This window comes from Schistocerca cancellata, chromosome 4 (assembly GCF_023864275.1).
Source record: "Schistocerca cancellata isolate TAMUIC-IGC-003103 chromosome 4, iqSchCanc2.1, whole genome shotgun sequence".
In the NCBI taxonomy this organism is placed as follows: domain Eukaryota; kingdom Metazoa; phylum Arthropoda; class Insecta; order Orthoptera; family Acrididae; genus Schistocerca; species Schistocerca cancellata.
The window spans coordinates 622,811,909-622,836,429 of NC_064629.1; the positions used below are offsets into that span (position 1 = coordinate 622,811,909).

General features: G+C 42.6%; 1 protein-coding gene across 2 annotated transcripts in view; it reads right to left on the reverse strand.

Annotated features, from left to right (window-relative positions):
- LOC126183507 (protein Wnt-16-like) overlaps positions 1–24,521 on the reverse strand; it is an 836,736-nt gene that overhangs the window by 118,453 nt on the left and 693,762 nt on the right. For both annotated transcript variants that reach the window (XM_049925556.1, XM_049925555.1), the window contains exon 3: positions 21,457–21,613. In XM_049925556.1, the coding sequence (XP_049781513.1) occupies positions 21,457–21,613 (157 nt within the window). The remainder of the gene's footprint in view (positions 1–21,456; positions 21,614–24,521) is intronic.

Sequence of the window (24,521 nt, forward strand, 5' to 3'; positions counted from 1 at the left end):
ATAACACAGGCATAGCAATATCGTATTAAGCATATCGATCTTAATGCTCTGACAGAGGACTCCTCAGAAACCAATTAGAGATACCACTATAGATAATTCATGAATGTACTGATAAACTCACAGCTCTCTACGACAGACAAGCTCCTATTCGTAGAATTCCAGTAATTGATAACAGAATTACGTAAAATAATAAACAAGGATTCTGATCACAGTTGTCTCAACTCATATCCATAGCCTGAATGCTACAAAGAATACAGAAAGCTGCGAAAGAGGGTAAAGCAATATGCTAACAATGTCAAAATCAGGCATGCTCGCTCCGTTGTGAGCAGCGATACGAGCCCTGCGATTCTGTGAAAGAATCTTTGTAGACTGGGTACAGGAAAGACAAAATCTTTCTCAGATCTCAGCTGACAAACTAAATGATTTTCTTTAGCAACATCATTCAGCCTCCATTCTGCTAAGAACTATAGAACACGCCAGAACTTCCAGATTACAAATTTTTCTCTCGTAAAGAGGATGTGTCCCACTAAATGGAAAAGAAGTGTAGCCAGACGTATTCCTTAGAGCGATAAGCTTCAGTCAGTTTGTAATTATCGTTCAATGTACATCTTAACTCCTGTAACCAGAGTTCTGAAATAAATTATTCACTACCAAATAAAGACATATGGCAAACTTCAGCCACGTTCTCGTAAACACCATAGCACAAACAATGCACTAATTAAGGCAACTGATGACCTGAAATATGCCACAGAGAACTGTGAGGGCACAACGTTGCACTATTGGACTTCAGCATGACGTTTGGTTCCATCACCTTGACATACTATTCAGAATTATGCAACAGCTAAAATTTATGAGTAGTGAGGTGGGGTATTTCAACACAACTTTAGGAACAGGCAGTGATGTCTGTGAGAATAAAAAAGTCGTTCTGAAGGGACGTTGCTTCTGGGGGTGCCACACAGCTTAGCCCTGGGCCCGTTTTTGGTTTCCTTGTATGTCGATGAAATCTCGTCGATTTGCCGTCCTGTAAATATCATTTCTATGCGGAGTTTCTTCCTGTGTCGAGCAGCTCCAACTTTAAGTAAGTTCCAGAGCTGAAGATGTCAATACAACTATCGTCAAGATGAATGACTTCTGTCTTCAGTGGTTAAATGGACAAAAAGAAGGCTGAAAAAATATGCCATCAGAAACTAATATCGCAAAGAGTTGCCCCCCGCCCCCTGCCCGTAGTTCCTCGTGGCGGTATGCAAGCAAATTAATAAACAAACAGTGAAGAACTAGGGTGTAACGTTGAATGAACACCACGGTTGGAGACAAAGTACTACCCTCACGTGAAGGAAGACTTCTACTGAAGTTCTACGGAAGTTCCATATCATATTTCCACAGGATGTGAAACCAGAAGTTGTGCTATCATTTGTTGTGTCGAACCTCCACTACTGCGATGTAATCCAACACAGCAAGAGTAGTGAAAATTCAAGACGGTTAGAACTAATTATGAAAGACTGGGTGTACTATAGCTGCAACATCCTTCCACTTGACCATGTCAGTGCTTCATACTGACAGGGCGGCTGCGGCCAGACGGATTACGTGACTAGCATATACTACGTTTACTTCGTCGAATTCCTGTGCGCATCTTCGTGCACCCCAGTATGTCGCGTCAGAGGTGAAGTACCTGTTATTCCATCATTTTCACAACATAAGGCCTAATTTATTGTCCTAGCTGTGCCCATGCAAAAACAAATTATTCGCAAACACATTATCAATTGGCGCTGTCCGCCTCTGGAACAAGCTACACTTTGCGCTCAATTCAGTGCCCTGGCAATTAAGAAACAGTTTTGTCTATCTTATAACTTTTCCCCGAAAAATTAACGTATATGGTCAGTTTCTCTTTGTCAAAAAGTAAGGAAAATGCTTCCTTCTTCTAGTATACTACTTTCTCTCTTCGTTTCAAATGGTTCAAATGGCTCTAAGCACTATGGGACTTAACATCTGAGGTCATCAGTCCCCTAGACTTAGAACTACTTAAGCCAAACTAACCTAAGGACAACACACACATCCATGCCCGAGGCAGAATTCGAACCTGCGACCGTAATAGCAGCGCGGTTCCTAACTGAAGCGCCTAGAACCGCTCGGCCACAGCGGCCGTTCTCTTCGTTTGTTGATCAGCCATGTCACTTTCTTCCCACTTCTCTTCATTATCTGCGTTGTACCGCGCTCCTCCTTTTCCCTCTATTCCAGCCTTTTCTCTCACCCATTGCTGCCAGTGTCCTCAGTTTAACTCCAGCTGCCTGTAATCTGTCTTTGTTGTTCTACTTTTCATCAACTAATATAGTCCAGACAATTTTCTACTATAGTTACTACTGATTTACACTGTTTATGTTATAGTTATTTCTATATGTTATATCCTATATTCAATGTAGTTGTCGTGATCTTGAATCCGGAGACTGCTTTGATGCAGCTCGCCATGCTATGCTATCCTGTGCAATCCTCTTCATCTCCGAATAACTACTGCAACTTACATCCTTCTGAATCTGTTTACTGTATGCACCCTTGGTCTCCGACTACGATTTTCATATCCCCCCCCCTCCCCACACACACACACACACACACACACACACACACACACACGCACACACACACACACACACACACACACATACTTCTCTCCAATAAAGAATTGGTGATTCCTTGATGTCTCAGAATTTATCCAATCAACCAATCCCTGCTTCTAGTCAGGGTGTACCAGAAATTTCTTTTCTCCCCATTTGTATCCAGCATCTTATTAGTTACGTTGTCTATCCACACAATCTTCAGCATTCTTCTGTAGCACCACATTTCAGAAGCTCCTCTTCTTGTCTAAACTGTTTATTGACTATGTTCCTGTGTAAGCCTTTGTTGTTGTTGTTGTGGTCTTCAGTCCTGAGACTGGTTTGATGCAGCTCTCCATGCTACTCTATCGTGTGCAAGCTTCTTCATCTCCCAGTACCTACTGCAACCTACATCCTTCTGAATCTGCTTAGTGTATTGATCTCTTGGTCTCCCTCTACGATTTTTACCCTCCACGCTGCCCTCCAATGCTAAATTTGTGATCCCTCGATGCCTCAGAACATGTCCTACCAACCGATCCCTTCTTCTAGTCAAGTTGTGCCACAAACTTCTCTTCTCCCCAATCCTATTCAATACCTCCTCATTAGTTACGTGATCTACCCACCTTATCTTCAGAATTCTTCTGTAGCACCACATTTCGAAAGCTTCCATTCTCTTCTTGTCCAAACTAGTTATCGTCCATGTCTCACTTCCATACATGGCTACACTCCATACAAATACTTTCAGAAACGACTTCCTGACACCTAAATCTATATTCGATGTTAACAAATTTCTCTTCTTGAGAAACGCTTTCCTTGCCATTGCCAGTCTACATTTTATATCCTCTCTACTTCGACCATCATCGGTTATTTTACTCCCTAAATAGCAAAACTCCTTTACTACTTTAAGTGTCTCATTTCCTAATCTAATTCCCTCAGCATCACCCGACTTAATTTGACTACATTCCATTATCCTCGTTTTGCTTTTGTTGATGTTCATCTTATATCCTCCTTTCAAGACACTGTCCATTCCGTTCAACTGCTCTTCCAAGTCCTTTACTGTCTCTGACAGAATTACAATGTCATCGGCGAACCTCAAAGTTTTTATTTCTTCTCCATGGGTTTTAATACCTACTCCGAATTTTTCTTTTGTTTCCTTTACTGCTTGCTCAATATACAGATTGAATAACATCGGGGAGAGGCTACAACCCTGTCTCACTCCTTTCCCAACCACTGCTTCCCTTTCATGCCCCTCGACTCTTATAACTGCCATCTGGTTTCTGTACAAATTGTAAATAGCCTTTCGCTCCCTGTATTTTACCCCTGCCACCTTCAGAATTTGAAAGAGAGTATTCCAGTCAACATTGTCAAAAGCTTTCTCTACGTCTACAAATGCTAGAAATGTAGGTTTGCCTTTTCTTAATCTTTCTTCCAAGATCAGTCGTAAGGTCAGTATTGCCTCACGTGTTCCAACATTTCTACGGAATCCAAACTGATCTTCCCCGAGGTCGGCTTCTACCAGTTTTTCCATTCGTCTGTAAAGAATTCGCGTTAGTATTTTGCAGCTGTGACTTTATATTCTGAATATTGGAACCTACATGCTACTGAATCTGCTTACTGTATTCATCTCTTAGTCTCGCTCTATGGTTTTTAGCCCCCAAAATTCCCTCCAATACTAAACTGGTGATCCCGTCATGTCTCAGAATGTAATCTATCAATAGATTTCTTCTTCTAATCAGGTTGCGCCACAAATTTCTTTTCTCCTCAGTTTTTCCCAGTATCTCATTACTTACGTGATCTATCTACCTAACCTTTGTCGTTCTTATGTAGCAAAGAAGCTTCCCTTCTTCTCTAGACTGTTTATCGTCCATGTTTCTCTTCCACACATGGCTACACTCGATACAAATACTTTCAGAAAAGACTTCGAACACTTAAATCCATATTAGACGTTAACAAAGTTCTCATCTTCATGAACGCATGAACGCTTTTCTTGCCATTGCCAGTCTTCTGTACTTCATAGCCTCTCTTCTTCAGCCATCATCATTTATTCTGCTGCCCCCCCCCCCCCCCCAAAAGAAAACCGCAGCTAGTACTTTAAGTCACTCGTTTCCTAATCTAATTACCCCTGTTTTGCTTCTATCCATGCTCATCTTATATCCTCATTTCAAGATAATTTCCGTCCCGTTCAACTGCTCTCCCAAATCCTTTGCTACATACATCTACATCTGCATCTACATGACTACTCTGCAATTCACATTTAAGTGCTTGGCAGAGGGTTCGTCGAACCACAATCATACTATCTCTCTACCAATCCACTCCCGAACAGCGCGCGGGAAAAAACGAACACCTAAACCTTTCTGTTCGAGCTCTGATTTCTCTTATTTTATTTTGATGGTCATTCCTACCTATGTAGGTTGGGCTCAACAAAATATTTTCGCATTCGCAATCTGTGGCATAATTACAGCGCCATCGCAAATTTCAAAGTTTTTATTTATTCTCCCTGAATTTTAATCATTCTCCAGTTTTTCTTTTGTTTTCTTTACTGCTTTCAAATGTACAGATTGAATAACATCGGCGATAGGTTGTAATTCTCTCTCACTCTATTCCCAACCACTGCTTCCCTGTCTTCCTCCTGGACTCTAATGGCAACCATCTGGTTTCTTTACAAGTTCTAATTAGTCTTCCCCTTCCTGCTTTTTACCCCTGCTACCTTCAGAATATTCGAGTATTTTAGTCAATATTGTTAAAAGACTTTTCTAAGTCTACAAATGCTATAAAAGTAGGTTTACCTTTCCTTAACCTATCTTCTGAGATAGGTCGTACGGTCAATATTGTGTCGCGTGTCCCTAACATTTCTCCGAAATCTCAAATGATCTTCCCCTAGATCCGTTATATCAGTTTTTCCATTCTTCTCTAAAGAATTCGTGTTAGTATTTTGCAACCACGACTTATTAAACTCATAGTTCGGTAATATTCACACCTTTCAGCACCTGCTTCCTTTAGAATTGGAGTTATTACATTCTTCCCGAAGTCTGAGGGTATTTCGTGGTTGGCTGTCCCACGGCTGTCAGTAGTTCTGACGGAACGTCGTCTACTCCCGGAGCCTTCTTTCGATTTAGGTATTTCAGTGTTATGTCAGACTCTTCTCACAGTACCATATCTATCATTTCCTCTTCATTTACGTCCTCTTCCATATCTATAAGATTGCCTTCAAGCCCATTTTCCTTCATAGCCCCTCTATATACTGTTTCACCTTTCAACTTACCGTTCTTTGCTTAGTACTGGTTTTCCATCTAAGCTCTTTGATATTCATATAGCTGCTTCTCTTTTCCCCAAAAGCCTCTTTAATTTTTCTGTAGGCTGTGTCTATCTTCCCAGTCTGGAAATACGCTACTGAATCCTAATACTTGTCCCCTAGCCATTCCTGCTTAACCCTTTTACACTTCCTGTCAGTCTCATTTTTTATAAGTTTGTATTCCCTTTCGCCCACTTCATTTGCTGCATTTTTATATTTTCTCCTTTCATCATTTAAATTAAATATCTCTTGTGTTATCCAAGTTTTTATACTAGACTTGTCTTTTTACCTATTTGATTATCTGTTGTCTTCACTATTTCATCCCTCAAAGCTAGCCATTCGTCTTCTTCTGTATTCCTTACCCCTGTTTCCTAAGGCTCCATCTGAACCTTTCAACAACCTCTGGTTTTATAAACCAATCCATGTCCCATCTCCTTAATTTTCTGCGTCTTTGAAATTTCTTTAGTTTTAATCAACAGTTCACAATCAGGAAATTGTGGTTGTAGTCCACGTCTGCCCCTGAAATATCCTACAATTTAAAACCTAGTTCCGAAATCTCTGCCTTACCACTATATAATCAGTCCAAAATCCTCTGGTATCCCCAGATCTCTTCCACGTATGCAGTCTTCTTTTTTCTTAAACCGACTCTTAGCGATAGTTAAATTTTGTTCTGTGCGAAATTTTGTCAGGTGGCTTCCTCTTTGATTCCTTTCCCCAATCCATGTTTACCTACAAATTTTCCTCCTCTTCCTTTTCTCACTCCCGAATTCCAGTCCCCCATCTCAATTAAATTTTCTTCTTCCTTAACTATCTGAATAATTTCTTTTATCTCATCATACATTTCTTCAATCTCTCCATGATCTGCGGAGCTAGTTGGCATATAAGATTGTGCTACTGTGGTGGGTGTTGGCGTTGTGTCTATCTCGGATACAAACTACTCGTGCATTACCTTTATTTGATTTTCTGTTTATAAACTTGTATTCAACTGGCCGGAAGTCCTGTTCCTCCTGCCGCCGAACTTCACTTATTGCCAATATATCTAACTTCAACCTATCCATTTCCATTTTTAAATTTTCTAACCTACCTGCCCGATTAAGGGATCTAACATTCCACGCTCTGATCTGTGGAACACTGGTTTAGTTTCTCCTGGTGACGATATCCTCTTGAATAGCCCCGCCTAGAGATCCGAATGGGGTTATTTTACGTCTGGATTATTTTACTAAAGTGCATGACATCATCATTTAACCACACACTAGAGCTGCATGCCCTCGCGAAAAATTAGGGCTGTAGTTTACCCTTGCTTTCAGTCGTTCGTAGTACCAGCACAGCAATGCCGTTTTGGTTGCTGTTAGAACGTGTGATCAGTCAGTCATCCAGAGTGTTGCGTCTGCCACTACTGAAATGGGTGCTTTACCTCTTAAGAACCCACACGTTTGTCTGGTCTCTCAACAGATAGCACTCCGTTATGGCTGCACCTGCGGCACGGCTATCTATGAGGCACGCAAGCCAGCCCATCAATGACAAGGTCCATGGTTCATGGAGCCATATTAAATGTATTTGAATTACATGTGCGTATATTAAATGTAAGATATTTTATAACGGGTGTCGCTGTAAACATATTGCAAAGTATGTAGAATGCCTTATTAAATGTAAGAAGGGGCATGACTGCCCTAATTCTGCCTGAATAAACAGTTTAGTACAAATTACTTGAAGAAGCCTCCTGCCAGTTTTCACAGCGTTTTAGGTTATGTCAAGACGAGTTCCGATGTTTCCACCTATCTTCGGTTCGTGTAATACAGTTATAGCTTCATCAATATAACGTTTTTCTCGATTGCATTTTGAACGCTGCAGCTGCCTTTTATTATACATTTAAATTTACATGCATAATTCAAAGCCTCACTGACAAACTGATACTTGGTGAAAGATGCAAGTCAGGGATGATGGAGTTTGTCACCGGTGTTGTTCAGTCTGTATGCTGAGAAAGGAATTAAGGAATTTAAAGATGATATGGAGGGGATAAAGTTTAAAGCATAGCGTAGAGCGATGAAAAATTAAAAAAACACTAGCAGAAATGAACTGTTAAGGCCGAGGAGACATAGCAGTGTTAAATATAGCGGACCTAAGGTCGGCTATAAAGGGAAACATTTTGAAAGCCGCCGAAGGGGTCGTAATGTCATTGGTAACTGAAGAAAGTTTGGTCCCTATAAAAATGCTGAGGCCCTAAGCTCGCCGCTAGAGGGACATGTGTGCACACACTCGTGACGACTGAGCGAACATGTGGATGCATCGACCGTCCACTGAATTCAGTAGTGCTGAAAATAGAGTAATGGAGGCTTCAAAAGAGGACGAAATGGGATGCAGTGCGCTATCTTACTGCGGAAGGAGAGTAGGGAATGGAAATTCATTGAAAAATGGCACACGTGTATCGAGAGCACTGAACGTCCGTTTGCAATTCCGAGGTTGAGTCCGACCTCTAAGATAATGGCTGCCTCTGTAACTAACAGGTCTTCAGTGTTGACGGCATCCACCTGCTAGACAATGGTGTCGGTAATTCGATGTAGCGTTTTACATCGTACATCATTGGCCAACGACAACTGTCCTTCCTTGAATCGCTTGCGTCACGGCTTGACCCTTGCAACAGACACGGAGAGCTCTTCGTACACTTGTGCCAGTCTTTGATGAATTTCTGTTCTCCGCATTCCCTTCGCTGACAGAAAACGCACTACACAATTTTGACCTTCTTCCGAAGCTTCCACTTCTGTGTTTTCAGTTCGACTGAGTGCAGTCGACGGTCGACGCGTGAACGTACTCGCTGTATCTTTATGTGGGTGTCCGCCCATTTCAGTCTAGCAGCGGGTTTGAGGCCTCTGCTTAGAGATATGTACCACACCTTCTTCCATACGGAATGGCATTATGATCTCTTCAACGGTTTTCGTTTTACAGTGTCAGAGTCTTTTATTTTTGAATAACCCTAATGGATGTCGTAAAGTAAGTATAACATGAAAATTAACTCAAAGATGACAAAAATTACTGTACGCAACAACCAACATACTGTGGTAGAAAATAGAGTTAATGATATACCACACAAAAAAGTAAATATCCATATCGGATGTGGTGTCATACTCTGCCAACAGTTTCGTCCTGATATGGGATTGTGAGTTAACGAGCACTGCGCTCTCATTTAAATATATGGACTTAAGAGTCAGCCTAGATGGACTGTGAAACGAACCCTGTCGTCGAGGACCGTGTGCTACATAGGGCAAGATTCACCACGAGATGGGGAAATTCACAGGCGTCTATTGAGACCTAAGCGCTGTAGTGTGCGAGTGAGACAGACGAGAACCTACGTCATAGGGAAACCCAGTAGAAGCCGTTGGTGGCCGAGGAGACATCGCAGTGTTAAATATGGCGGACCTAAGGTCGGCTATAAAGGGAAACATTTATGAAAACTATTTAATTCTGTAGCAATGCAGGGAGTGAAGCCACAGTCATTTTAATTTCCCATCCTACATGAGTTTTCATGATGATCCCAATCTGAACGCTTTGGTCGATCTTAACGATCCATATTTCATATAGAAGAGCATTATTAAAGTGACAAACGTTGAAAATATCAACTCTGTGACTTTGTTTGTTTAAAAGATAGAGTAAATTTTGCTTATCAGTATTTTCAGGATCATCATTTCCTCCACACAAAACACATTGAACGACGACAGCATGACACCTTATTGAATCATTAGGTAACATAATATTTATTGGAAAGTTTAGTGCATAATAGCTACTTTTGTTCTTTATTTACTTATCAGAAAGCACATTGGTGCAAGGCTACTGGCTGTGACATTTAAAGTTAAGAAGGAAATTGTATTGTTTTTATGTAAATAAATTTAACAATGGATATTATTGTTACTTTATTTAGAACGCGAAAGTGGTCAAGCTTTGATTATTTGAATATGTTAAAACGTAAACTAATTTAGAATAAGCTGTAGCCAATCAGATGGACGGCTTGAGGAAAGGGAACTGCCCTAGTCAGTTGAGCGAGAAGCTTCGGCGCGCGGGAAAAACAGCCGGGGACGAGCAGAAGTAGTGCTGGTGGAGACGCGAAAGCGGACAGTTCGGCTGGAGACGCCAAAGGGTACAGTTCGGACTGAGACGTGAAAGCGGACACTCGGCCTTCAGGCGGCTAGGAAATGAAACGACTTAGAAAATTTCGCGTTGTGTGGTATGTAATGTATTGCGAATACATAGAAAGAAGGATCCTTTATTGTATGATTATATGATAGCGGAACAAACACTGGTAGCAGTTACTTCTGTAAAATATCTGGGAGTATGCGTGCGGAACGATTTGAAGTGGAATGATCATGTAAAATTAATTGTTGGTAAGGCGGGTGCCAGGTTGAGATTCATTGGGAGAGTCCTTAGAAAATGTAGTCCATCAACAAAGGAGGTGGCTTACAAAACATTCGTTCGACCTGTACTTGAGTATTGCTCATCAGTGTGTGATCCGTACCAGGTCGGGTTGACAGAGGAGATAGAGAAGATCCAAAGAAGAGCGGCGCGTTTCGTCACAGGGTTATTTGGTAAGCATGATAGCGTTACGGAGATGTTTAGCAAACTCAAGTGGCAGACTCTGCAAGAGAGGCGCTCTGCATCGCGGTGTAGCTTGCTGTCCAGGTTCCGAGAGGGTGCGTTTCTGGATAAGGTATCGAATATATTGCTTCCCCTTCTTATACCTCACGAGGAGATCTCGAATGTAAAATTAGAGGGATTCGAGCGCGCACGGAGGCTTTCCGGAAGTCGTTCTTCCCACGAACCATACGCGACTGGAACAGGAAATGGAGGTAATGACAGAGGCACGTAAAGTGCCCTCCGCTACACACCGTTGGGTGGCTTGCGGAGTATATATGTAGATGTAGATGTAGATCGCGGGACTGAGTCTCTGAGCGGTGAGTAGCCGCGCGCCTGTTGTGAACTCTTAACTTTTCGCGTAGATAACTTGTATTTCGCGATGAGATTGTGAATGATCGAACTGTGTCAAAAACACTCCTGGAAATGGAAAAAAGAACACATTGACACCGGTGTGTCAGACCCACCATACTTGCTCCGGACACTGCGAGAGGGCTGTACAAGCAATGATCACACGCACGGCACAGCGGACACACCAGGAACCGCGGTGTTGGCCGTCGAATGGCGCTAGCTGCGCAGCATTTGTGCACCGCCGCCGTCAGTGTCAGCCAGTTTGCCGTGGCATACGGAGCTCCATCGCAGTCTTTAACACTGGTAGCATGCCGCGACAGCGTGGACGTGAACCGTATGTGCAGTTGACGGACTTTGAGCGAGGGCGTATAGTGGGCATGCGGGAGGCCGGGTGGACGTACCGCCGAATTGCTCAACACGTGGGGCGTGAGGTCTCCACAGTACATCGATGTTGTCGCCAGTGGTCGGCGGAAGGTGCACGTGCCCGTCGACCTGGGACCGGACCGCAGCGACGCACGGATGCACGCCAAGACCGTAGTATCCTACGCAGTGCCGTAGGGGACCGCACCGCCACTTCCCAGCAAATTAGGGACACTGTTGCTCCTGGGGTATCGGCGAGGACCATTCGCAACCGTCTCCATGAAGCTGGGCTACGGTCCCGCACACCGTTAGGCCGTCTTCCGCTCGCGCCCCAACATCGTGCAGCCCGCCTCCAGTGGTGTCGCGACAGGCGTGAATGAAGGGACGAATGGAGATGTGTCGTCTTCAGCGATGAGAGTCGCTTCTGCCTTGGTGCCAATGATGGCCGTATGCGTGTTTGGCGCCGTGCAGGTGAGCGCCACAATCAGGACTGCATACGACCGAGGCACACAGGGCCAACACCCGGCATCATGGTGTGGGGAGCGATCTCCTACACTGGCCGTACACCACTGGTGATCGTCGAGGGGACACTGAATAGTGCACGGTACATCCAAACCGTCATCGAACCCATCGTTCTACCATTCCTAGACCGGCAAGGGAACTTGCTGTTCCAACAGGACAATGCACGTCCGCATGTATCCCGTGCCACCCAACGTGCTCTAGAAGGTGTAAGTCAACTACCCTGGCCAGCAAGATCTCCGGATCTGTCCCCCATTGAGCATGTTTGGGACTGGATGAAGCGTCGTCTCACGCGGTCTGCACGTCCAGCACGAACGCTGGTCCAACTGAGGCGCCAGGTGGAAATGGCATGGCAAGCCGTTCCACAGGACTACATCCAGCATCTCTACGATCGTCTCCATGGGAGAATAGCAGCCTGCATTGCTGCGAAAGGTGGATACACACTGTACTAGTGCCGACATTGTGCATGCTCTGTTGCCTGTGTCTATGTGCCTGTGGTTCTGTCAGTGTGATCATGTGATGTATCTGACCCCAGGAATGTGTCAATAAAGTTTCCCCTTCCTGGGACAATGAATTCACGGTGTTCTTATTTCAATTTCCAGGAGTGTAGATACGTTCACGAGTGTAACAGTAACTCTAAATACGACCACTTTCGCTATTAGTTTACTTTCTGAATAAACGTTACTCTAACCAAATCGCAACTGTATTGGCCTACATCATTTATGGGGCGTTAATTAAGTTCCCGAAATTATTGTTACTGTTATTACATGTTAAGTAAACTTTGTATTTCGCAAACTTGCCATCAGCCAGACAATTTAACCAAAGGGTCACAAGTGGCTAATTTAGGGCGTGTAATGCGACATTTGCTGTTCAACCCCTAGACGAGTTTGAGCCAATACATTTCGACGAAGAGGAACCGCCCCAACCATCTATGGGATGTTAGCTTGCAGGATGCAGGGTCATGGGTTTAGTATACCGCTTTCCCGGCAACTGTGGGCTTTCTTGGCCTTGAGCTGCTACGACTCACTCAAGCAGCTCGTCAGTTGGCATCCCAAGGCTGAGTGGCCCGACTCCAGACGCCCCCCAAGAAAAAATGCCTGACAGTACCGGGAATTCAACCCGTGTCAAGCGGATAACAGCTAGAGACGCTGACCACTTAGCTACGGAGGCGTACAAACACCTTGAAATTTTTGTTAAAATAAACCACCTGAGATGGTAAAAGTTTACCCGCCAGTGTAGCCGAGAGCGGTAACGCACTGCTTCCTGGATTCGGGTAGGCGCGCTGGCCCCAGCTCGAATGCGCCCGGCGGATTAACGACGAGGGCCGGTGTGCCGGCCAACCTGGATGTGGTTTTAGGCGGTTTTCCACATCCCGATAGGTGAATACCGGGCTGATCCCCACGTTCCACCTCAGTTACACGCGTCAAAGACATTTGAAACACGTCCGCACTCTTTCACGATTTACTCTCGACGCAGACAGTTGGAGTACACTGATTCCGTCCTGGGAGGTATGGGGTAGCAGCAGGAAGGGCATCCGGCCATCCCTCCAATTAACATTGCCAAATCTGTTGTAACCACAACGACCCTGCGGTCGCTGCGAGACTATGGCGTAAGTGAAAGAAGAAAAGAACAAGATGGTATAAGTTTAGCCAGCATAAAGAGTAGAGCTCCACAAGCAAAGACAGCCTATCAGAAGAAACAGGTGCTGCTTACGTCACGTAACCGAAATGTGGGGATAAAAGAGAAATTTATTAAGAGCATTGCCTGGAGGGCTGCCTTTGAATGGCTCGGAAATGTGAACTGGTTGGTTGATTTGGGAAAGGGGACCAAACATCGAACTCTTCGGTCCCATTGGATTAGGGAGGATTAGGAAGAAAGGAACTATCCCGGTAGGATAGTTCCTTTCAAATGAACTATCTTCAAAGGAACTATCCCGGTATTTTCCTGAAGCGATCAACAGATGTCACGGAAAACCTACATCAGGATGGCCGGACGTAGGTTTGAACCGTCGTCCCCCGGTATGCGAGTCTAGTGTGTTAATCACTGCGCCACCTCGCTCGCTGGAAACGTGGACTGTCGGTGCGTGCGACACTGGAGGCATTTGAAATATGGTGCTGAAGAAGATTGGAAAACGCCTAATGGACAGCGAAGCTGACAAATGAAAAAAAAATAAATAAATAGAACAATGAGTGAAATAAAATGTCTGATTCCACCTGAACAGGAAAGAAGAGATCAGTTAATTGGCTATTTATACCGACACAATACTTTCCTAATTAACGTATTGGGATGAATGAGTGGAAACAAGAGAGGAAGATGAAGACCTAGATGGAATGAGGGATGCTGTAGGAACAAGCTCGTATGAAAAAATGAAGAGAACTACAGGGAACGGAGAGGAGAGGAACAGAAGAATTGGTGCCACCCAGTCTTGGGATTGAGAACTGAGAAAGATATAATAAAAACCTGAATTAGGAAGAAGTAGTACATAATTCCAGCGTCTAATGAACTACGAGAATCGTCCCTGTGTGTGGCTGCTAGACTTACATACGAAGAGAACAACATATTTGTGCAACTTCTCAGTGAAAACGTATAGCTTGCACCTACTTAGGGTTATTCAGACTCGAATGCTGAGACATATTCCACACAAAGGAAAACAATTCTTGCTCAAAATCCCAAGTAATGTATGGACGCTAAGGTTCAAATATGATATAATGAAAAAAAAAGCCTTGTTGTTCTAATTAATTTGTGCTTGACGTACGTCCTAGAATGGAGTATATTAGATGATAACTCGGGAATAAAAGAAATAACTACAAGTTCAAATTACGTTTCAGAAACGGGACAGGGTAATGAAAATATATGAAAGCTTCTTATTGACGGAAAACAAACTTTTTTAGTAACGATTATATGGTACTTGTTTTCGTATTCTTGGCCAAAGCATACGACAACGTTGAGGCGAGAAAGAGAATAACGCTTTCTCTCAAAGCTATTGACACTACGATCCATCTGAGCAGTAGGAAATCGTATTCTGTCAAGAAGTAGAACAACTGGATCGAGAGAAAGTTGCGGAGTTGTCACACAGGGATGAGAGCTAACTTCAGTGTTGTTCAACATGCATCCTGAAAATCCAAATGAATATTTCCATTACTGTTAACGGACAACACATGTATTAACGCCAAAGACAAAACTGTTCAATTGTTCTACAAAAAAATCTATACAGTCAAAAAACATTTACGTGGTTGTTGGTCTTGCAATATTTCGTAGTAAATGATGATTTTTCACTGAACCAAATAATGCCATTCTAGAATTTGCAGGAAGTGTTTGACTCACATTAACACTCATAGTGGTACGCTATGTATCTGACAGTACAGGAAAGGCCAGCAGCATGATAAGACTGTAGAAGCTAGGGATCTAGTGAGTTATTAGATGTCCGCTCCAAGTGGAGGAAAGGAAAAATGAACCCTTCCTGGGCGAAACGCAGTTGTCAATCAGGAAGATTTGGACAATGACAGTAATAAGCCTTGTATCTAGTAACGTACCTGAGAACGAACTAAACAAGTTATCAACAACAAGAATGAGAAATGTTTACAGAAAACAGATAGCGTTTGATAACATAGACACTTCTGACATCGAAGATGTTAGATTGTAAGGAATGAATGTACGATGACAACTATCACTGAAAATGTCAGTGGTGGCTAAGATGAAAGTAAAAGAACCTCAAACATATAAATAACTGTGGAGGCAAAAGAGTGCGTAAACAACGTGTAATTGTGCATAAACAGCAGATGCTTGTAAGAAAGTCCTGATCTTTAGTATCTGAGCAACGTACGAAAGGTGAAAGTACATATAGACTATAAGGCACAAAAAGGCTTGATCAGTTATCAGCCATGTTGTATAATGATGATGATGATGATGATGATAACAATAATAATGATAATAATAACAATAATTGTCATTATTACAATATTTCAAGATATGACTCTTTGCATTCAAAAAATATGGTGACTGGATCATATTTTGTAATATTTTTCGGAACGAAGTAGGTTCTGGACATAGGAAAATTTGTCAAGTAATTTCTGTGCGACTAGTACGAATTTCACAATGGTACAGATGTGGACTTGAAAATTCACATGTGACTTTGCTTTTTATTTTGAACATGACTATGGAGTTAGGTGTTCGTGAAATTTTAGATACTTCGTGGGAATTGTAGTAACGTATGCATCTCAGTGATGGTGAGTCTTTCTCATAAATTAAGTCAACCTCAGTGTTAAACATGGAATAAATTAAGTACTGGTTCTTGAGAATTACTCTAACTGATACCAGATTCTAACTTAATTTTGATACTCCGAACGTTTCTTGATCTAATCAGTTAAATCAACAAGCTGATTTACTTACTTATTGTATTTCAGTTTGGACAGACATACTGGGAGCGTGTGCCGCCACATCTAGACACTCGATACGAGTGAACAAGCTGCTCTTCCACCCTAATCAGTGGATTGTAGTCATAGTAAATTGACACACTTGCACACTCTTAGACTGACAGTCGGATGTGAAGCAAAGTACTGGGTTTCATGGTTTCAATTAGAATAAATTTAATAAAAATGAATAATGTTTGTGTGTGTGTGTGTGTTTTCCACATCTCCAATCACCTACCCCATAATGGTGGGGGTGAGGGTGAAAAGGGTTGGTAAACACTGATACCTAGGCTGCTCTAGACAACAGGCATATTATGAGGGTAGTATAGGAATTCATTGCGAATGGGCACAGTTGAGTCGAGAGAGAGGGGAAACAGAGATGGATAGTGAGAGCGAAGAGGATGAGATGGACAAAGAAAGAGGGAGGAGGAGACGGACAGATGGAGGTGAGAGTGGGGGATGGACAGAGAGAGAGGGGGAGGAAGAAATGGACAGAGTGTCTGGGAAGGAGACGATGGACAGAGAGGGAGACGGAGAATTATGTGCTATTTATGTGCTGTTTGCATCCACAGGCAAAATCAGGGGGAAAGGATACTATGCACATAAATGAATGTGTGTGTTTTGTGTATGTGTGTGTGTGTAAGTTCCATATCTCCTCCTAAGCTGGTGGATCGATTTCAACCACACTTGATACACATAACTGTCTGGAAAGAAGCACTGTGGGAATAAGATCCACCTGTGGGTGATGGTGGGGGTGAAAAGGGTTGGTAATACCTGACATCTCGGCTGCCCTGCAGGACCCATGTATGTGTTCCAGGTAGTGTGTGAGCAGATGGGCACATATGTGCAGAGAGAAGGAGAGGAAGGGATGGATAGTGAGAGGGTGGAGGAAGAGCTGGGCAGAAAGGAGAACAGGAGAAGTTGGAGAGAAGTGGAGTAGGAGGAAATGGTTAGAGAGAGGAGAGGTAGGAGATGGACAGACAGAGAGGAGGCGATTGCCACAGACAGAGGGAGGAGAAGATTTGACAGATAGGGGGTGAAAAGGGTTGGTAATACCTGACATCTCGGCTGCCCTGCAGGACCCATGTATGTGTTCCAGGTACTGTGTGAGCAGATGGGCACATATGTGCAGAGAGAAGGAGAGGAAGGGATGGATAGTGAGAGGGTGGAGGAAGAGCTGGGCAGAAAGGAGAACAGTAGAAGTTGGAGAGAAGTGGAGTAGGAGGAAATGGTTAGAGAGAGGAGAGGTAGGAGATGGACAGACAGAGAGGAGGCGATTGCCACAGACAGAGGGAGGAGAAGATTTGACAGATAGGGGGTGAGGAAGATATAGAGAGAGGGGGAAGAGATGGACAGATAGTGTCGAGGGGAGAGACGATGGACAGAGAGAGGGAAGAGAAGGTAGACTGAGGGAAAATAGATTATCAGTTGGCGCTGTCCGCCTCTGGAACAAGGTACACTTTGCGCTCAGTTTAGTGCCCTGGCATTTAAGAAACAGCTTTTGTCAATTTTATAACTTTTCCCTGAAAAATTAACATATATGGTCAGTTTCTCTTTGTCAAAAAGTAAAGAAAATGCTTCCTTCTTCTAGTATACTGCTTTCTCTCTTCGTTTCAAATGGTTCAAATGGCTCTAAGATTTAACATCTGAGGTCATCAGTCCCCTAGACTTAGAACTACTTAAACCTAACTAACCTAAGGACGTCGCACATATCCATGCCCGAGGCAGGATTCGAACCTGCGACTGTAGCAGCAGCACAGCGGCCGGATGATTTTAGGTTACAGATGGTAGTGTTTGAGGGAACAATGACAATGTAACGGTACGTCACAGACATCCTACGTCCTCATTCGTTACCTCTGACTGCACAATATCGTGGTGTCATTTTTCAGCAAGGAAATACCCGTCTGTGTGAACTACCTGTATGGCGTTGAGGTACTACCGTTGCGGCAGGGTACTCAGATCGATCCCCGATAGAATATTTGTGGGACCGGCACAGACGCCAACTCCGTATAAGTTAACAATGACGGTTACAAAGGTCGTGGGTCAGCTTGCCCCAGGAGAAGATTCAGCGGTTTTGTGATGCCGTTCCCAACCGAATCAATGCATGCATCCAGGCCGAAGGCGGTGCAACGTAATACTGGTAAGTGGGCTCCCACAGCCAAGTTCGTTCTAAATCTGACTCCAGTTTGTAATTACTGAAATAACATCACGTACCCTCTCAACCCGTTAAGTTTCACTTCATTTTTTCTCCTCTTCTGGGTTCTTCACCTTTTTGTCAGGTAGTGTACATTAGAAATGAAATACTAAAATTGGTAGATAAGTAATGCTGTTGGAGCAGCAAAATAACTGATAAACGCTGAAGTAGAGAGGTCATAAAACGCGGCCTGTCAACAGCAAAGATAAACAATTCTGAAAAACAGACATTTGTTGACATCGATCATAAATTTAGGTATTACAAAAATTTTTCATTAACTATTTGTTTTTGTTTGGAATTTGTTTTAGTTTTGTTTAAGATTTTTATATAATATTTTTATTTTTTCGTAACAATTTGGTTATAGCATATGATTCATGGTGCTTTCCTGATGTTATGTCTTTGGTTTATACTCTTCATGTTGTTATCGCTGTTACTATGGATATGTGTTATTTAGTGTCTCTGATTTATTACTTTAACCGTTTTCTTGACTTATAATGTGGATAGTTAAACAACCTACCAAAAGCACAAAAATATACATAGAAAACTTTATTCTCATTAGAAATCAAGAAAAGGGGTAAAATAATAAATCAGAGACACTAAGTGACGGATATCCATAGTAACAGCGATAACAACATTAAGAGTGTGAAACAAAGACATAACACCAAGAAAACATCATAAACCATAGACTGAGTGTCCACAGATCACTTATTTATAATAGTAACTACGTAAACATGTAATATTGCTGATCCACTGTCATCCAAGCTGTCAATAGAAAAATAGCATACATAAAAACCAACTAAAGTCAGATATATGTCTCCAGTGTACATCTAAAAAGAAACTAGTAATTCTAAAAAAGACAGGACGTGGCAGCAACGATATTACAAGTAAGGTAAAACCACCTAACGATTTATTATAGTTCTTCTGATCATAGTTACAGACCAATGTATTAAGACTATCGCTTACTTGTGTATTTACAGATCACCTCATGGTGGCAGTATGCCGAAAGGGGCTTATAGTGAATGATTTATGAAATAAAAACCATTGAAAGAGCAGTGTAGCTGGCTGAAATTCGCAATAATCATGTCATTAGAAGACATATTTTGCACTGCGGGCACCAAAGAACAAAACTTTTGAACCGTATTACTGCGAAGGAATGCTGAAGCTTAAAAGTACAGACCGAATAAATGATGAAGGGTTGCTGAATCGAATTGGGCAGAAATGAAATTTATGGCACAAGAAGCGGTGTCGTCGACTATCGACACTCACAACAAAAGGTCGACCACCACAAAGATGCTGCTAGCGAGCGCAGACAGAAGAAGTAATAGTACCGGGAATCGCCTCTCAGAGTTTGTCTCAGAGTGTTACAATCGTCGAGTCAGTTCAGCGTACTGTTTCCAGGCTAACAAATGGACTAGTTCTGTTGTGCACCGCCTTACAGTGATTAGGAGTGTTCACTGTACTAAGTACATTGCAGTACTGTGTGCTATTCACCCGCAGCAGTGGGGTGGTTTTGTCAGACCACCATTACCGAGGAGCACAGTTGTTATTTGACTGCTACCTTCCGGCTACCAAGTATTAACCAACCACCCACAATTGTGTAAATTGCCACAGCGAGGGCGATCCATGAAAGTTGAGTTGTTCTTTATTTAATAAAGTGTTAGTGTTTCACTAAAATCTGTACTGATTTCTCTCCGCAGCCTGTGCACAACACAACGTAATTAAACGAAGGGATCGGTTGAAAGTACCCATCCTGAGGCATCAGAGAACAGTAAATTTAGTAGTGCAGTAGAGCTGTACCTCCCAAAACTATGGTTCGGTAGTTTTGATGCAGTACTTAAATGATGTAGGACACGGCAGGATTAAGGATAGTATTGGTAGGGAAAGAAACATATATGAATATGTAAGAGAGAAATTTGGATCCCTCTTTGTATTTTGTTTGTTTGTTTTGCATATAATTACAACGCTGTATAGATATGCAACACGCCTAAAGTACAAGTAACGCTGTGTATTTTATATTCTCAGAAAATGTAAACTTCGTTTAATAAGTAATAAAACTTAGTTGATTGTGTAACTTCTGCTGTTTTATGTAAGCAATTACTTCTGATGCAGGTACAGTTTACATGCATGAACATAAAAAATCTACATAATTATAGTTGTTATATTGTACTCGATAGAAAGTTGTTCATAATGACCAAAGGCAAGCGTTTCCTGTTATTGTTTATACGTATGATAGTTGTTTACGAGTAACAGAAACATGCTTTGTATAAGCTCGACTTAGTATTGGAGCAATGTTTGATTTGTCTTTGTTTTGCTGTTGTACTTTAATTTTTTAGGGAACTGCATTTTCTAGGGCTATATGATAAATTTGTATTAATTTTCATTTTTAGTGCTAAATCCATCTGTATCGCGTTACATATCAACGACTTTCGAATAAAACCTGAATTAAACAGACAATTTAATTTTGCTATAAATACTGTTTGTTTTTAAGTAATAGACAGTAGGATGACTATTTAGAATTAAAATGTTCCTTAGGTTATGCGGCACTTTATATACCATCACTCAGTTCCTAGATGGTTTAGGTTTCTAGTGAAACCTAGTAAAACACTGATCACATAAACAAAAAAAGCGTAGGAAATAAGGTAACGCTGTATAGATATGCAACACGCCTAAAGTACAAGTAACGCTGTTATGAGCATCACATGCCCGAGGCAGGATTCGAACCTGGGACCGTAGCAGCAACGCGGTTCCGGACTGAAGCGCCCAGAACCGCTCAGCCACAGCGGCCGGCTAACTGATCAAGAGTTCTAGGAAATCAGCCGTACTGTACACTTGTTCATGATAGTCTACGGTAGCCTAAGATAGTTTTATTACTCTGTAGTCAGGGAGAGGTGGAGGATAAAAAATGCAAGGAGATCCAGGTTTGTCTACAGAAAGCAAGTTGATTTGGGATCAAGTTGCAATAGTTACGCAGAGGTGAAGAAGCTAGCACAGAGAAAACTATAATGGAGTGCTTCATCAAATCAGTCTTCTGACTGGAAACTACAACAAGATGTGAATTTTTTTTAGTAATTAGGGAGACTGAGACGCGTACAGCATGGAGCAGCGAGGGGTAAAGTGGGTACGTACCTGCAGCCGCCCCACTTCCAGCCCTCGGGCGTGTGCTGGCCCTGGCGCGACGAATCGCAGCTACACTCGGTCAGGTTGCCGGAGCTGCACGACTGCGTGACCGCATGCACCACGCCCGCGCTCGTCACAGCGTATATGAACGCCGTCTCCTTGCTGCCTGCAACACGCACCACCGCACTCCCTTACTGTCTTTCCGGCTACATCAGTAACATTTCTTTAGTTAATACTAGCGAACCCTGCAGTGCTCCGCAATTGCTAAATATCTATGGGAATTGCACTTACGTCTTGATTTCCTTCTCCCGCCCCATCCCTATCAGTCCATCTACTGCTTCCCCTATCTCTCGCCACCCCCTTCTCCCTGCTTCATCTGTCCATCTCCTCCTTCCCTCTCTCTATACCTATTTCCTCCCCGCTCCTCTCTGTCCATCTCCTATCCCCCCCTTCCCCCTCTATCGTCAGCCCTTGGATTGTAATTACAAACTTCAGAACGATAGAGATTCCTTAGTAATATTTCAATCGTAATGCGATAAGTTAGAACCGACTGTGAAGAATAAAACCAAGTTTTAGTTTTAAAATTTTTGTTTACATTACAAGGAGGAAGAATATATAAGTGAGAAACACTTTGTCCAATGGTCTAAATGCGGTGCAACTGTAGTTAAAACTGACCGCGACAAAGAGAACGAAACCGTACATTATCACAGTACAGCATTTTCTTTCTCGTAGTCGGCTGAAAAAGAAAGCCAGTCAATTATTTCTCAAAAAAAATATATATACAGCTTATGCCCGTCTGAATGTTTGTTAGAGTATCGTGTAAAATTTAACGTAAATAACGTTAGATACTTTTGATTAAGAGAGAGAGAGACTGAGTGAGTGAGAGAAAACATTGGTGGCAAAATTCTCGAAATGTTCTTGACCGCTTACTTGTTTCAGGTCGTGGTTGACGTTTCACATGTGGCTGAACACTTCCTGTTTCCTTAAATAACGTAACTATCCGGCGAATGGTCCGGACACTTGGATGATGTCTTCCAGGATACCGAGCAGTATACATAGCACACGCCCGTCGGGCATTTTGATCACAATAGCCATACATCCACACCTCATCGACCTTTTCCGCAATTGGTAAACGGTCCATTTTAACACGGGTAATGTATCACGAAGCAAATACCGTCCGCACTGACGGAATGTTACGTGACACCACGTACTTATACGTTTGTGACTATTATAGCACCATCTGTCACAAAGCGAAAAAAGTGGTGCAACTAAAACATTCATATTTCTTTACGTACTACACGAATATGTAATAAAAATGGGGGTTCCTATTTAAAAAAAACCAGTTGATATCCGTTTGATCTATGGCAGCGCCATCTAGCGGGCCAACCATAGCGCCATCTGGTTTCCCCTTTAAGCTAGACGAGTTTCGTTCTTTGTAGTTTTTTCGTTTGATGCTCATTTCGTGAGATATTTGGCCCGGCCACTATCAATGGACCACCCTGTATACAGGGTGTCCCAGCTATCTTGTCCACCCAAAATATCTCTGGAACAATAACAGCTATTGGAAAACGACTTTCACCGGTATCAATGTAGGGCTGGGGCCCATGAATGTACGTATTTGGAAACATTCTAAAACGAAAGCATATGTATTTTTTAACACAAACTTATGTTTTTTAAATGGACCTCCTATATTTTTTCTTCGTCAATACATAGCATGACAAAGCACATACACAATGGCGTTGATTGCATCGCAATATTCCCATTACATCCCGAGATATTGAGACGCGAAGTTGACGCTTGAAACACCCGACATGCGCTGCTAGCGCACGTCCTGAGGCTCAGGCGTGATGATGACGATGTTTGGTTTGTGGGGCGCTCAACTGCGCGGTTATCAGCGCCCGTACAATTTCCCAACCTTTGCTCAGTCCAATTTCGCCACTTTCCTGGATGATGATGAAATGATGAGGACAACACAAACACCCAGTCATCTCGAGGCAGGTGAAAATCCCTGACCCCACCGGGAATCGAACCCGGGACCCCGTGCTCGGGAAGCGAGAACGCTACCGCGAGACCACGAGCGGCGGACGGGGCTCAGGCGTGAACCCCATGCTGCCCGTAATCGCGGTGTGATTGACATGTGTAATTACACCTTCATACTTATCAAGAGGATAGCAGCAGACCGTATTATTCGTTTCGGACCATCGCGATTACGGGCAGCATAGGGTTCACGCCTGAGCCTCAGGACGTGCGCTAGCAGCGCATGTCGGGTGTTTCAAGCGTCAACTTCGCGTCTCAATATCTCGGGATGTAATGGGAATATTGCGATGCAATCAACGCCATTGTGTATGTGCTTTGTCATGCTATGGATTGCTGAAGAACAAATACAGGAGGTCCATTTAAAAAAAAACATAAGTTTGTGTTAAAAAACACATATGCTTTCGTTTTAGAATGTTTCCAAATATGTACATTCATGGGCCCCAGCCCTACATTGATACCGGTGAAAGTCGTTTTCCAATAGCTGTTATTGTTCCAGAGATATTTTGGGTGGACAAGATAGCTGGGACACCCTGTATATGTAGCCTACATCCGCCTGAACGTTCGTTAGAGTATCGTATAAAAATTTGAAGTAAATCGTTCAGTTTGCTAACAACGTTTCTCTTTTATTTGGTATATATGTATTTGTATAACACATGTATTTAAAAATGTAGCCTATGTCCGTCCGAACGTTTATTAACTGTGTAAAAATTTGATATGAAGTGGTTAAGAACTCGTCGAGATTTTTGCTAAAAACGTTTCCTGTTAATGTAGTAAATATATATTTATATATCATAAACATTAACAAAGACCTGTAGGCTATGTCCGTCCTGACATCTACTAAAGTATCGTGTAAAAATTGAAGTAAATCGTTCAAGTACTTTTCTAGATTTTGGTAGCAACGTTAAATGTCAATTTCTCTTTGTAAGGAAGCATAAATTTTAATCATATATTTGTATACTACGTATATTAAAAATTGTAGCCTGTGGCCGTCCTAAGGTTTATTAGAGGGTCGTGTAAAAATTTGAAGTAAATCGCTC